This window comes from Venturia canescens, chromosome 6, assembly GCF_019457755.1.
Source record: "Venturia canescens isolate UGA chromosome 6, ASM1945775v1, whole genome shotgun sequence".
NCBI classification, from domain to species: domain Eukaryota; kingdom Metazoa; phylum Arthropoda; class Insecta; order Hymenoptera; family Ichneumonidae; genus Venturia; species Venturia canescens.
Window position 1 is genome coordinate 19,058,178 of NC_057426.1, and position 14,622 is coordinate 19,072,799.

Sequence of the window (14,622 nt, forward strand, 5' to 3'; positions counted from 1 at the left end):
TGCGGAGCGTGGATGAGCGTGTCACCATAGTGCACCACCTTTTTTTATTTTTTCTCCGTACATATATATATATTTCAGCTCTTATTTATTTTACAATTCTGGTTATAATATGGTGCATAATTCGCAATACATATAGTAGTAGGGGGTATTTTTTGTGGATATTTTTTGGTTTTCGGCCGATTTCACGACGGGACCGATGACCATGGAGCGGCGGCTTGTGAGGTGTGCTGCTTAGATGGTCGGACGATTCTGTAACGAGGGTGACGGAGATACCATAATGTGAGAGAGAGGCTCGTGTACATTTGGGAGTGTTCAGATTTATGATAAATAAGTTTTTGCCTCATACCTGTTTATGATCATTCTTCAGCAGGTTTGAACTCCAGTCTGTTGTATTCCGTGCCGTGGTACACCATGATTAATTTATTGTTTGAGGCTGCAGCGCACATCTGCTGGAATAAAACGTTCTTATCTTCGAAAACTTTCACGAATCTTAACGGTAGGAAGCATGTAAACGAGTTGTCCACGTCCATGACGATTCGTTTGCCCCATCTCGTTTCGACGAACCGAATACATGTGATGCGGTAATCTTTGGCTAGTTCAAGATCGGCCAGTTTTTTGACGGGGTAGACGGACTCCAAAAGGCCTGTTTGATTGACGAGCGAGAAATCCATTGTTCAGATCGAGTTTTTTTACGGCCACTGTTAAAGCGTGGAGTTCTGATATGTCGCGTATTCTTGCTTTAAGCGTTGCAATATCGTGCAAAAAGATATCTAAGAGTGCTTTCAATTCACGGCGTTTACTTATGCGACGACTCGGGAGTACTGTCGGCTCATCAGAGAACTCGAACGATTTAAACCTCCTGTTCGGCAGATCCATATCCCTACTTTGAGCGCAGAAAAGAGCTGACAACAATCTTTTGGTGCAGCATCTCCCGCCATTGTCGCAGGGGGTAGTGGTGGGAGAAATCAGCCAATGTCTTGGCTGATGTATTGGTTTACCATGCCCCTGACAGCCGCCAGCATAAGTCAGCGTTTATAAGATGACGAAATGCGAGGATGAGATCAGCGGCAATGCGCGTCTTTACGAGGGTGATTTTTTGATACCGGCTGCTTTTCCCTCTTCCCGCTGCTTCACCGTTAATAAACCAGCAGTCCAGGATGTGGTGGTTCTGTACTCCCACAAGGCGATGGAGCGATCGTTATGAGAAAGCCATTTTTTCAATCTCACAGCGCCGTTGAGAGCACACTTGAACGAGGTATTTTTGTGCAGTAAGCCGTGAAATACGCAAAAAGTGCTGCTCTCAGGGAGGTTACGAGACGGTGGTTCTTCGTTCTCCTCTAGATTTATAACGAAGCAGTCTGTTAGCTGTGTCAAATATGCGGCTGCATCAGATCCTCTTGTAAACAGGCGATCGGATTGTACCGCGATTTGCTTTAAAGCCGCTTCGACCGCACGTAAAGGTGTTTCACCCTCGGACCAGTCTATACCGTGATGATTGCACTTTAACCACGTGTTTTGTCGTTTCACACTAGGAGGCAGCGCGCTATAAGCGTGAGGCGGTGATATGACCCAGTGTGCCAGGTAAGATGTTTTCACAGAGACCACGGCTATTTCTTTAGGCACGAAGTTATTATATTTATCCTTCAGGCCTTGTATATCAACGACGATGTTCATGATACCTCCCGAATGACGTAAAGTCTCAAGCCTTGAGCGTCGACTGACGATGAGCGTTGAACGCTCTGCAGCTGCATTAGAGACAACAGTGCTGATCGTCAGCGAAATCTGACATCCGACCCGCGTCACCACTCGTACAATTTTCGCCGAAAGAAACGGGATAGGAGACAGACACAGGATTTTAAAACAGCTCGTGTGATTCTTGTTAAAATTTTATTATCATGTAATTACCGAGAACGAGAGCAGCAGTGTTGTATACAATGTAAATGCTTAATCCTATACCCCCTGCCGATACAGTTATCTGTATCGGAAACCATACCCTTAGATTTACCACCCTTGCTGCTATACGCATTATAATACTCATGAACTATTTTATCGTTTCGCTGCAGATCATGCGAAAAAACATCTCTAAATCGCTGAATACCGAGACCAGTAGCCATATAATGAAGAAACATAACACAATACTGTCCACAGCACTGCGAGTTAGGGCCTTGGAGCTGAACCGTGTTGCAGCGGAAGAGTCGACAGTTTCTTCGGAGACGCGCGAGATGCTGTGGGATGATTGGTGGTAGCCCGTAACTGTCGAAGAACCACCCGTGTCCATTTCGATCGACGTACATGGCGACCCAGTGGGCTCCCGGGCGTTTGTATCCATCGGTGTTAACCACGAATGCCGTCGGTTTCGTCCACACCCTCGGGATACGATCGGCTGGGTAGACGCCTATAGCATGCTCCTTTATGTTTTCGAGAGATTGTAAGATCTGAAGACTGTTCATGATTCGAGGGTTCTTTTTCCTCTTCGGTCCTGGTCTCAGACATACCAATGCTCCACGACGTGGTAGTCCTATACTCCCATAAGGAGGTAATCCTCTCACTTTGACAGAGCCAGGCCTTGATTCTCATAGCGTTGTTCAGGGCGCATCTGTAGGCCTGTCTGTGATTTGCGACGCAGTGGTGTATACAGCATGCGTCGCTTCGAGGTAGCTGACGTAATGAAGGAGCCTCTTCATCATCTTCTAAATTTATAATAAAATAGCCCGTGAGCTGCGCCAGATACGATGATTTGTCAGAGCCACGCATGAAAATCCGTGTCGCATGGCCCGCAATCCTTTTCAGATTTGTCTCCAGCGCTTGTAGCGATGTATCACCTTTAGACCATTCTATACCATGAACATTATCACATAGCCACATATTTTGACGCTTTACAAAGGCTGGCAAGTTATCGCCCGTATAGGGCGGCTTTACAATCCAGTGGCCATAGTCTTCAGTTTTTACCGATACGACGGCTACTTCTTTAGGTATAAACTGGTTATCTCTACCTCTCACGCCCTGCACATCAATAACAATATACATGATGCCGTCTTTTTATTTGACCGTCGCTCTTTGAATGCTCAGTGAAAACTGAGGGTGCTTCTCTCTCGCTCATCAACCGCTGAAATCTACGATGACCTGTCTAGATGAGTCAATCTCAAGCACATTATCATATTCAGCGTACACAATACAGTTAATCGTTGTAGGTAAAGACCCTGCGAAGCGTACTTCTATCCGCACGCTGCCATGCCTCACCAGGTTCCAGTGGGTGCTGCTATTAGCAGAGAGATCGGGTGTCAGATCAAACGCGAAAAGACAATGACCGTATGGGTAGCTCAAACGCGAGATACAATTACCATCGTTGAGAAAGTGAATACCCGAGCCAGAAAATAACGTATGATATGCATCCACATACATATTACTATCTGTGAAGTCTGTCTGCAGAGGTTTTGATGGTATCTGCTGGCCGTCTACATATAAAGAAAGATAATTGATCGAGTAGTGGTGAAAATTGAACGGATTTTTTCCGTAATCATCGTTGAAAGCCTTATTATCGACAAATCCAATTATTATACGTTTTGGTAGCTGGCCCAGTATGACGTTATCAAGAGTATCGCCATGTATTCCGGCATGCATTGATATAGCTTTAACCTCGACGCGTGTCAGCGGATATTTTGCTGTAGATTTAGACAGAGCTCTCGCATGAGACAGGAGTATACCAGGGGCTATCTTAACGCGTCGCACGATTAGCGATGCTTCTGTAATGCGGATTTTACAGTTTTTCAAATCAGTCATGAGACAGAAAGCGCTATTGTTCTGCACAAGGCGCAAACGCATCTCAACACCGTTCAGCAAAAACCTTTCCTGATTGAAGATATCGCAATGCAAATGTCCAAGAAGATCGATCGTTCTATCCTTGCCTAATGCATCCCGTCTCTCTACAAGTCCTTTGTTACCATCACCCTTATCATCCATTGCTCCCTCTGTATCACTATACCATAAAGCACTTGTAAGATGCGATGTCTTCGCGGCGTATGCGTAGTTCAATAGAGTTTCAATATAAGCTCTATAAGCATAAGCGTTGTTAGGAGGAGACACAAGTTTTTGATTCAAAAATACATCGATCTGACTGAACATTGAGTGTAGGAGATTATTGACAGGTCCTACATCGGGTGATACGCCCTCTAGCCCCCCTGTCTTTTTATAATCTGGAGCATCTATCTTAACGCGTATACTTAGCATTGTATGCGCGAGATCAATGTACTCATCCCCCTGGCCTGGGACGACAAATTCTATCGGTGAATCATCCGTCAACGATGAGATTGGTTTGTAGTATACAGAGTGTGTCCCCTCGATCGTTGTCTGGGCTGGCGGTAATGAAAATAATTCAAGCTCCGACTTAAGACACTCGCACGAGTGCGCGTGTAGGAACGCCATTTTTCAGAGCGCTGTTTAAGCAAAAATATCCGTCACCGTTCTTGGCTTCTTGTTACGTCTCGTGACGCGCGGTTTAGCCGATGATTTTCTACCTCTCACAGCCTTCTTCCTCTTCTTAACACACCTCGTTCTCGCGCCACCGCCGCTTGAACGTTTTCGCGATTTCACTGCCTTTCTTTTCACAGAGCTGCGTCGTGATACGCTCCCCGCAGCAGAATGCATCAGTTTATTAATCTTGCTGCCTTTATAGCCGGAGCCCTTCATGAGCGATGTAATTTTTTCCTCAGCTTTACGCCTCAGGTTTTGGCCTGATTCACGCAGGCGCGTTTGAAACGCTTCTCTCGGTTGTATGCCGGAGTTAACGACATCAGAGGCCATGTTAACCCCCGAGCGAAGCGCCTCTTTACCAACAGTCCGAGCCCCCTGTTTCAAGAGAGGTATGATACGTCGAAAGAGACCCCCTAAAAAACTTCCAATGCCATGACCTCGCTGGTTTGGTGAGCCGATATACACGTGGCTGATACCACCATAGCCTGTTCGACCCCCACTCCCCGTCTGCACGCTGAAGTACTCATCATAGTAATCCATTGTAGATACACCCAGGTCAATCTATACGCTTGAACTGTAGCGTCACCGTCAGTGTCCCGTGCTCGAATGGTATTGGTTCGCCAAACTCATCCCTTATATCAATGGTTATTGTTTGAAAACTAGTATGTAGTAAGGGAATATAACGCGGTGGCGAGAAGCTTCTTATCCTCACAGACCCGTAATTATGGGCATCGGCGATAGCAACAGGTACAACGCGCAGCAATGGTGTGCGAACATCGCCGGTAATATAGGGCTCACAGATATCGGTATAAACGTACATCATGTTGGGCGCTCCGTTGGCTAAATTGGCAGGCCTCTGAGCAGTGTATCCTTCACGGGGCACTACTACGCCTCCTGTTTCGGCGAACCCTAAAACCTTGCTCAGTGCGTCGGAGAAAAAAAAGGTGTGCTCCAGGCTCTTACAGGATTCGCAGACACGCTTCACCGTCACATACCCGTTGCGGGCGTGCTTGAATTTCAAATGGCCCGTGACATAAGGTATTTCGTTAATAGCCTCGAGCAATGTCCCTATGCTATGGTATACGCCGGGCGGCACACAGGCGTTATCTTCCTTAAAAGCAGACGCCTTTGAAGCACCGGCCTCCAACTCGCTCTTGATAGGTACGTACTTCACCAGGGTACCAGCCGGTTGCCTCGTTGTCACACTCAGGATGTTTCGCCTACCCTCGGTAGGTACGTACCTCATTGAGATACCAGCCGCCTGTTCCGTTATCATATTCAGGAAGTTTCGCCTGCCATCGGTAGGCACGTGTAAAATGGTTGCGGGTATATGGATCTCGGCTAATGAAACAGCCCAGCTACCGTGAAGAGACATACGCTGCGGTAGATGTGTGGTATACCGCGTTGTTACATTATCGGGATAATAATCCATACTACTATTGCTAGGTAAAACCATGTAAAACTCGTCTTTCATTTTAACGCCCTCTGTTTAACCTGTTTTGTTTGCACCCTCGATAGCTCGGGTTCATAAAATACACCGTCAATATCCTCGTCGTGGAGATCGTGCAGGAAGTATACCACAGGACAAATACCGGACGACACACGGTGAATCTTGAATAACTCACTGCTCCAACCACCTTCGTAACCTTTTGCAAAGGCCGCCTTCGCGCTACTGATACGCACAATGTCACCCACCTTATATTTAGGGAGACAACGCTCTGGCCTTTTGTATCGCTGTATCAAGTTATTCCGAGCCCTAGCGGCTGTAGCAAGCGTCACAGAACCGGGCGTCATTTTTATAGCGCTATGCGTAGAGTTGTTGTATGCTGAAACAATGCTCTGTAGAACGTCGAGGTAGCGTTTTTGCCGGGAATACGTGAAATAGCGCCACATTCTCTCCTTCAGCGTTCTATTGAATCTCTCGACAATAGCCGCTTTGATATCGGGGTTTCTCGCAATGCGAAACTGTATGCCTTTTTTCTTTAAGAAATCCTGAAACGCAGCACCGACGAATTCTTTACCCCTATCCGTCTGCAGATAAACGGGCGATCGACCGTTGCTATTTTTCTTAGACAAGACGAGGTTAAACGCTTTAGCCACGGATGTGGCAGATTTGTCGCGTAGAGGCTGAACCCATGCGTATTTACTGAGAGTGTCTATCACGACAAGTAGATAAACATAACCATCGTTATAATCTTTAATTGAGCGAAGATCTACCAGATCAGCTTCCCAAAAGTCATCAATGTTCCGTACGTTATAAAAACGTCGCGGGAAGTGCTGTCGCACGGGTCTGTGTTTCGTGTAAGCATCCTGCCCCTCAAGCCACTGCAGCGTCTTCGTTCTGGATACTTTTTTCTGACGTGCCAGACGTAGCAGTTTAGTAGCACCTGAAAACGATGCTTCATGGGATGGATTAAAATACACTTTTTCCAGCGTTTTCATATTTATAATTTGAGGTTAGCCCAGATTACATGTCTTTTCTTATGATGTTTATTAGGATAGCCGTTGCCGCTCTGTCCTGCGTTATCTGATTTGCTATCACGGCCACTGAAGAACGGTGACTGACTCGTCGCACCTGTACTGTCGCTGTTTGTACTGCTGTTGCTGCTCTCCTCGAGCTGCGACGGTCGTAGCGTTGAATTGGCCCTTGTCTCCTGCCACAAGGCGTCATTACCGATGAACTCCCGTGGTGTCTGTATTGCTCTCAGAAATTTAGCGAAAGCACCACGCCCCGCCGGTTTAGATATTTTTCTAGCTCTCATGGCGTCGTTCACAAGATCAACGATATTCGAGCCCTGAATCGGGCTACCCTCAATCGATACGACTCCTCCGGAATCCCAAGAAAAATTGCTGCGTGGCGCGTCATGTAAACGACGGAGCAGTAACTTCGCTTTAGTGCGATATTTGGCTGGTATGCTTTCAATTATGACGGAGTCGTTCATACCGTTACGAGTTTCTCCTTTTTCACTTTTATCATAATTAGACGCCGTTGTATGGTCGTTCTTCATAAGATCGCTGTGCTGTCGAGCTCTCTCGTCATCAGAAAAATGGAGATAACGCTGTAGCACAACCAGGTACGCTGTCCATTTTTCCCTCTCATTCTTGTAGGCATTAGAGTTCAAAATTTCATTCATCTCCGCGTCCAGTCTGGATAATACGGTATCAGTAGATTGTGGCGGTTGTGCCGAGGCGTTCCAGCCGGCCGTTGGCTGTCTCTGATTTTGCATGCCCAGCTGTGTCGCATGCTCCTCAGGGATAAGAACCATTTTTCTCGCGTGCTCCATCATCCCCGTCCACCAATCAGGCTCGATAGAACAGTGCCTAGTATCGGTGCTAGTAGGAGCGGTAGAAACCCGCCGCTCTGGATAACAAAGCGTTTTTTACTCTTCCAACAACCTTTTTTCGCGGCTAAACGACGGAGAGCGGGGGCGTGTCGTCGTAGCTTTTTTCGCTGATCAGCCTTCAAAGGAACGTTAACGCAAAGAACGTTCAAGGCACACTCGCAGATACAGCGGATGATGCTCGGATCCGCTTTACGCAGGACAGCCTCGCGTTGCTCTTTATTGAGATACTGAAGAGCCCGTAGTATCGTCACGTGCTTTTTGCAGAGTGGTGCACCGTTTCGCTCCATTACGCATGTCAAACTGTCTAACCTCTCGACGTATCGCCCCTTTTAGCCGATTTTTTTGACCTATAGGGATGGGGGGTAGCAGTGCCTTTAAGAATATACCACACGCATAGACCAATACAATAATAAGGGTGGGAGGTGTTTGTGCAGGTGCTGGGTCTTTGCGTTATCTTGTTAGCTCGCTGAAGTGCGCTCAAAACGATCATGCATTTATCACAGTACGATAACCCTTTGGGCGCCATTACATGCGCTGAACTGGTAATTCACCAGCATTGCATTCGCTTTTAAACTTTTTCCGCGGCACGTAGACAAAATGATGGGGGTCGTCGGGAAAAATACAGGTACGGAATCTACAGTTGTCAGGCGTCGATTGTTTCAGATCGAGTAGCAAATAACCGTGCGGCTTGGATGTTGCGTCGTGGTACGCCTCCTGTAGGAAACGCGGGTTTTCAGGATACACCTGTCGCGCGAGATGCTGAATTTGAGCACGATCACGAGGATTTTTGAAAATCACTATATAGTTGGCATTCAGCGAGATATCTCGCTGACCGTGTCCTTGATGGAATAAGTTCTGGGTAATAAAAATAACGCTCAGATTTTTATGATGACTGCCTTTGGTGAAAAGGTCCACAACATTGTTGTTAGACGCCTCACGCATCAAATCATCGATTATGAGAAGTTTTGCGCGAGGGTCGTTAGCATAATCACCACTCTGAGGTAGACCCTCATGGAACTCTATTGATTCACCATACTCCGTGTACGCTGACTGCCACTCGGAGTAATAGAAAATGACTCTCTCGAATGGCTCACTGTTCATCCGTGATATAAACTTTAAAAACTTTTTTACAAAGTACGTTTTACCGCAGCCTGTGGGACCACAGATCATTGAGGTCCAGGGATGCTTCCACCGTACATCCATCTGCACGAATGACCACGTTTCCTGCGGGGCGGTATAATATAAAGAATTCGAGCAGTTGAAACATGTATAGAGCTTTTATTTTCCTGTAACAGTATAAATATTTTACAGTAATAACATAGGTATTTTACAATACTGCTTAACAATGTTTAAAGCGAGAGTTTTTATAAACGGCTATTTGTAACCGTAAGGGAGCGAACCGTATTCGCCATCACGTCTTCGCTTGACACTCAGAGGCATGCACGATTTCTTTTCGGGTCGTGTGACAACCTGGTGGAATGGTGTACGACGTATTGAATCAAACTGTAGTACAACAGGATTCTCTCTCTCACCTATTATAAATGACCGTATTGATTCGTAATTTATCAGCGAACTGTTTGCGTAATTCAGCGTTATGCCTTTAACCTTGCAAACCTCGCTTTCCGCGCCGCTCGGCGTATTAACTATGAAAGAATAAAATTTAGGGCCGCCTGAGATGAAAGACTTAATGTAACTGCCCTCGCCGTAGGAGCTTAGCTCGTCGGTTAAATCCCCTAGCAATTGACCCGTTGGCGGTTCATACTCTCCAGGCTCTTTTCTCGTGACATAAATAACGGAATCGGTGTCGCAGTACAGAGCACGCTTACCCAGCGGTTCGAGATAGGTGTAAAGTTTTAAACGGGCTTGGGCTGTGGTGTATGCAGCTATGACAGTATTTGCTATATTAGACGGTATTACAGCATCACTGGTTTTCGTATAATTAACATACAGCACCTGGTTGTTAACAGGTAGCATACCAGTGATCTCGTGCTCGGGGCTATTTAGCAGCTCCATAAGTTTTTCGCGTGTCGATACTATTTCTGTTTGCGGTAAATTTTCGCGTTGTCCAAATTTACCCCAAAAGGAGTTAAGACAAAGTTTGGCTACCGAGCGCAGCCCCGGGTTTTTCGCTACCGCACCCCGCTCCAGCTGAACCCCTTCGGCTGTCTTAAAAGCAGTTATATAACGCTCTTGGGCAGCCTCGTCATCTGCATAACCCTCGGGCCAACCGCTAGCCTCTTGTTTGATTTTAAGAAAAGTGTTTATGTACCCGGTGAAAAGGCCCCCCTTTTGTGTATCGCGGTTGTACTGCGTTATATTATACTGCCAAATCTCGCTCACGGTTAATATTTTATACCCGCACGCAATAGCTTTTCGCAATTCATCCACTACCCAAGTACCGCTAAACACACGCTCCGCGGGGTCTTCATGAGGACACGCGCCCTGGTTCATTGTTTCGCAGCAGCTACGACATAACCCGAATAACAGGCGCTGATGCATTCGCACCGGCAGCACCGGATGATAAAGATTTTGCGGTGGAAGCACTGTACATTTAACAAGGCCCTCGACGCGGGAAAGACTGATATTATTTTCGGGACCTGTCAGCTCCCTGCACTCGTCGCCGACGTATACCGTTGGATGGCCCACCGGATATTTGCCGTACTTGCAGATGTATGGGTACAAAGAGCAAACGTCAACATATCGTATCTGCTCCCCGTCTTTCACGTCGTACAGAGTGACCATGTTTTCCGTGCGACCACCGAAAAAAGCATCGCGAGGATTGAGAGGCTCCGCTCGAACCAGAGGGTGATCACTCACAAAAGCGCTCATCTCTAAATCTGTTTTTATCATCCGGTCATACGCGCACTCCCAAATCTCGGTTAACGTGTAGCCGCTTGAGCGGATTCTCTGCGATATAGCGTTTGTTCTCTCGAGACGCTCGTTCAGTGTATCACCGTCGCCTTGTACACGGTCTCTGTTTACAGTGAAACAGCTCAAACACCCGTGCCAATAGCAACCGTGAAACTGTAACACGTGGGCTGAATCAGGTGTTTCGTAGTAGCCGTCTACTAATAAATTTTGAGGCAATTTAAACTCGCGCGAGCGTCCTGCGTGAATGATACGACGATTTAAAGAATGCTCCATCCACACGAGCCAAGAGACCGCTTTTTTTGACTGATTGTGAGCCCATCTGTAACCGCCCGTAGGTATAATACCGATCGTGTTAGGTTTTAAAAAATTTTTTCGAAAGATTTGAAAGCAGGCGGACGCGATTGTTGTGTTTTCGCTAAACGGGCAAACGCGTCCGCTGTCCTTGAACATTTTCCGGAAAACCACACAGGCCTGTCTCAATATCGTAACGTCGTTTTTACAATAGGTTATGAGCTCGTTTGAAAAGTTAAATACATAAGAGGCATTCTTTAACTCGTTATACCATGCAAAAAAACGCTCGCGTTCCTCCGGGCGCATAGTGTCGGGAGAGTAATCGGCTGCAGGCGGCATCGGCCCAATATAATTTTGATTCTCGGGCCTATTGAACAGATGCGGAAAAGATCCTTTGGCGAGAGCAGTTTTTAGACCGAAAGATTTAGGCAGTGCACTCAGAGGCATGTGAAAGTAGTTCAAGCTGTCGAGAAACACGAGTTTGCTAACGCGCATTGTGATGATTTTAGTACCGTTCATTATTAAAGATGGGAGCTGCGTTTTTTTCTCCTCGATGAGGTAGCGCAGGATAAACTGGGCATCGAAACCACCGGCGTTATGGGCTATTAAAAATACGTGAGAGAAGTTCGGCATACTCTGTATGGCTAACTCCACAAGTTGACACACAGGATTCGTCCTAAATATAAACTCGTGATCCCCGCAATGCTCGCACGGCTCGTCTATAGAAACATTATCGCAGCACTTGGTGCAGACACGTTGAGCCACGCAAAGATTCGGTTCGTGAACGCGCGTTGTAGGATCACCTTTTACAGGGGTACACTGCTGCGTTTCAAAATCATAGAATATGAATATGTTCTCTTTCGGCCTCTCATCGACGCGAATAGGCCTCATATAGCACAGGCGATTATAGGGGTGCCGCGATTTACACGTTTTACAGAAACCCTCCCCGCACACATGCGTCTTTTTCTCTAAAGATCTTATTGCGCGAAAGCAGTTACGGCACCGCTGAAGAGACTCGCAAACAGTGTTTACCCTGTGTTTACGACGGATGGTAACAGCCCTGTGATTTTCTAAACATTGTTCCCCAAAAAAATCGCGGTTACATGTCTCGCATCTGATCGCGGCAGCTGCTCCCAGAGCGCAGGGCGGTGCTTGAAGGCAGCGAGGGCATTTCTTTTTTAAACATCTATGATCCCGACGAGAACGGGCGTTACAGATTGCGCAGAAGTTTAAGCTGCCTACAGCACCACGCAGATTCAAGATAGGCTGGAAATGATGCGACCGCTCATAATACAGAATGTATAACGTGTGCCGGACTGAGCCTACTGTATCCATAACCGTCTGTGTACCGTCAAACACCGGTCTTTCGCGTCGCCCCAAAGTCAAAAACTCGAAAACCACGATAGCTAACCCCTCGCGAGCCAAATAATTCTGGTACATAGCAATTTCGCGCATACCGCAGCCAGCGGGCTGTATAACAACATTTGCGCTTCTCGTGAGCTCAAGCGCCGCCTCTTTTTGAAGCGACCCGTTAATCTGTCGTATACGCTGCCATCTAGAATGCAGAGCCCCTGAGCGTATCTCACCCCTTTCCGCGTACGCGCGTGCTGTTACTAACGAGCGCGGTAGACACAGATTGTCGGTATTTCGAATCGTTAAAATTGATTTTTTAGCAACGCCCTCGTGTGTCAAACCTTTTCGCCCCCTACCCTCCAAACCTTTAACGATACATACTTTTATATGGAAAGAATCATTAATATCCAGAGACGCTGCACTTTGAGCTATGTTTGTTATTAATTGCCAGATATCTACAAATGTATAGGCTCGGACAGGGCGGAATGAAAGCCAGACGGGGCCGTGCGCTAAGCAGCTCGCGGAGAACGAGATCCCCGCGTAGTCACCACCCTCGCAGTGACTCGTGAGATGCGTCAGAAGATCGCGGAATGCTCCTTCAAGCCATGCTGTCACGTTTGCGCCAGCTTGAGGTTGGCGGATACGCAGTGTTATTTCCCGACCACGTAGTCGAAAACGTTTGAAATAACGAGCTGTATCGTGCGCAATGATGATCCGCCCTCCCGGGGGTTGCACATCCCCGAAAGCCTCGCACCCCTGTGTATTGCGCGTTCTCCCCCCGCCCGTTTGTATATCTGTAATCAAACAAAAGCGTAAGTTATAGGGTAGAGATCGCTGATAAAAAGGCATATTGTAACTTTAGTGTACCTCGTACTAATCGCGGTACGCCAATAACGAGACAGCTGACGAGTCAGCTGACGAGTACCCTGTGTTAAATATAATAAAGCCTTTTAAACATATCCTGCATTTACCGCAAGGGTTAGAGATAAAGAGAGAGAAAGCGCGCGAGTGAGGGAGAAAGAGAGAGAAGACATTATTATTTCTTTACCTGAATCACACTCCATCAGCTCTTGAAACCATAGGCCGAAGCGTCTAGCTTCTAATCGCTCCTCGTTTAGACGCTCCTCCTCCTCCCCCTCCTCCTCCTCCTCCGCCTGTTGAGCGTCCAGCGGATACACCCCCAGCTGATTCTCGGGTTGTACGAGGTCATCATCTTCCTGCTGACGATGGTGGTGATACGATGGACCCGCTATCGCTCCGTCGTCATCGTTATCTCTGGTGTGCCGGTACACAGCTGTTTGGGTTATTTCATAATTTCTGTTTATTAACGCGGTTTATTTTTATTTTATTATCGCTGTACGGCTATGCTTACCCAGTATATCAGACCGATCGCTAAACATCAAGGAGGAGTTGAGAATAGTCGACGCCTCGTCGTCATCAAATTCGGGCTGCAGCGGTACCGGCTCGGCCGAGGCTGCCGAGGTGCTCGCTCTAGGCTCTTCCTCGGGCCTCTCCTCATGCTGCGGTTCTGAAAAAAAACCACGCCAGTAGCTTTTATATCTAAAAACGAGAATCGCTGATAATAATGCCAAAACAGAGTTGAATACACACGGTAGAGGGCGGTTTGATGCTCTAGATCCGCTTCCTCCGCAGCTCTCGTCGTCTCAGCGAGAGCCTCTTCTTCTTCGTCACTCACAGCGTCGTAAAACGGCCGATATATGGTAAAATGCTGCGGTATCGTCTCGGCCGGGGCTGCCGAGGTGCTCGCTCTAGGTTCTTCCCCTGCCCCCTCCTCGTGCAACGGTTCTGGAAAAATACCGCCCCCGTGGTTTTTACGTCTAAAAACGAAAATCGCGGATGATAATGCCAAAGCATAGTTGAATACGTACGATAGAGGGCTGTTTGACGCTCTAGATCCGTTTCCTCCACAGCTCTCGTCGCCTCAGCGAGAGCCTCTTCTTCGTCACTCCCCGCATCGTAAAACTGCCGATAGCCTATGGTAAAAAAAAATAGCTGTTGTATTGCTAATCGCCAACAACAGTGATTTATCGTGATAATGGTACTTACATCTGATTTCACCGACAAGGCCTCTTACGCGGGGGGCTTCTAAAACACCGCGGCGCTGTAACTCGTCATACACAGCATCCAGCACTCGACGACCACTTAATATGCCTCTGTTATAGGCCACCACTAGAGCACGTAAAGGGGCCCACCAGATCACGTATTTAAGTCTGTTCACGAGTCGAGCACCCGATAAACGCAGCAACTCGTAACACCATAGGTCGTTACACCG

General features: G+C 47.2%; 1 protein-coding gene across 1 annotated transcript in view; it reads right to left on the reverse strand.

Annotated features, from left to right (window-relative positions):
* Positions 1-9,072: 9,072 nt before the first annotated feature.
* The window catches only part of LOC122412411 (uncharacterized), a 7,137-nt gene continuing 1,587 nt past the window's right edge, over positions 9,073-14,622 (reverse strand). The window contains exons 2-7 of the mRNA XM_043421887.1: positions 14,397-14,622; positions 14,219-14,323; positions 13,941-14,135; positions 13,702-13,857; positions 13,378-13,623; positions 9,073-13,123 (exon numbers count right to left, since the gene is read on the reverse strand). The exon at positions 14,397-14,622 is cut by the window's right edge and continues 549 nt beyond it. Of these exons, the coding sequence (XP_043277822.1) occupies positions 9,189-13,123; positions 13,378-13,623; positions 13,702-13,857; positions 13,941-14,135; positions 14,219-14,323; positions 14,397-14,622 (4,863 nt within the window). The 3' untranslated portion in view covers positions 9,073-9,188. The remainder of the gene's footprint in view (positions 13,124-13,377; positions 13,624-13,701; positions 13,858-13,940; positions 14,136-14,218; positions 14,324-14,396) is intronic.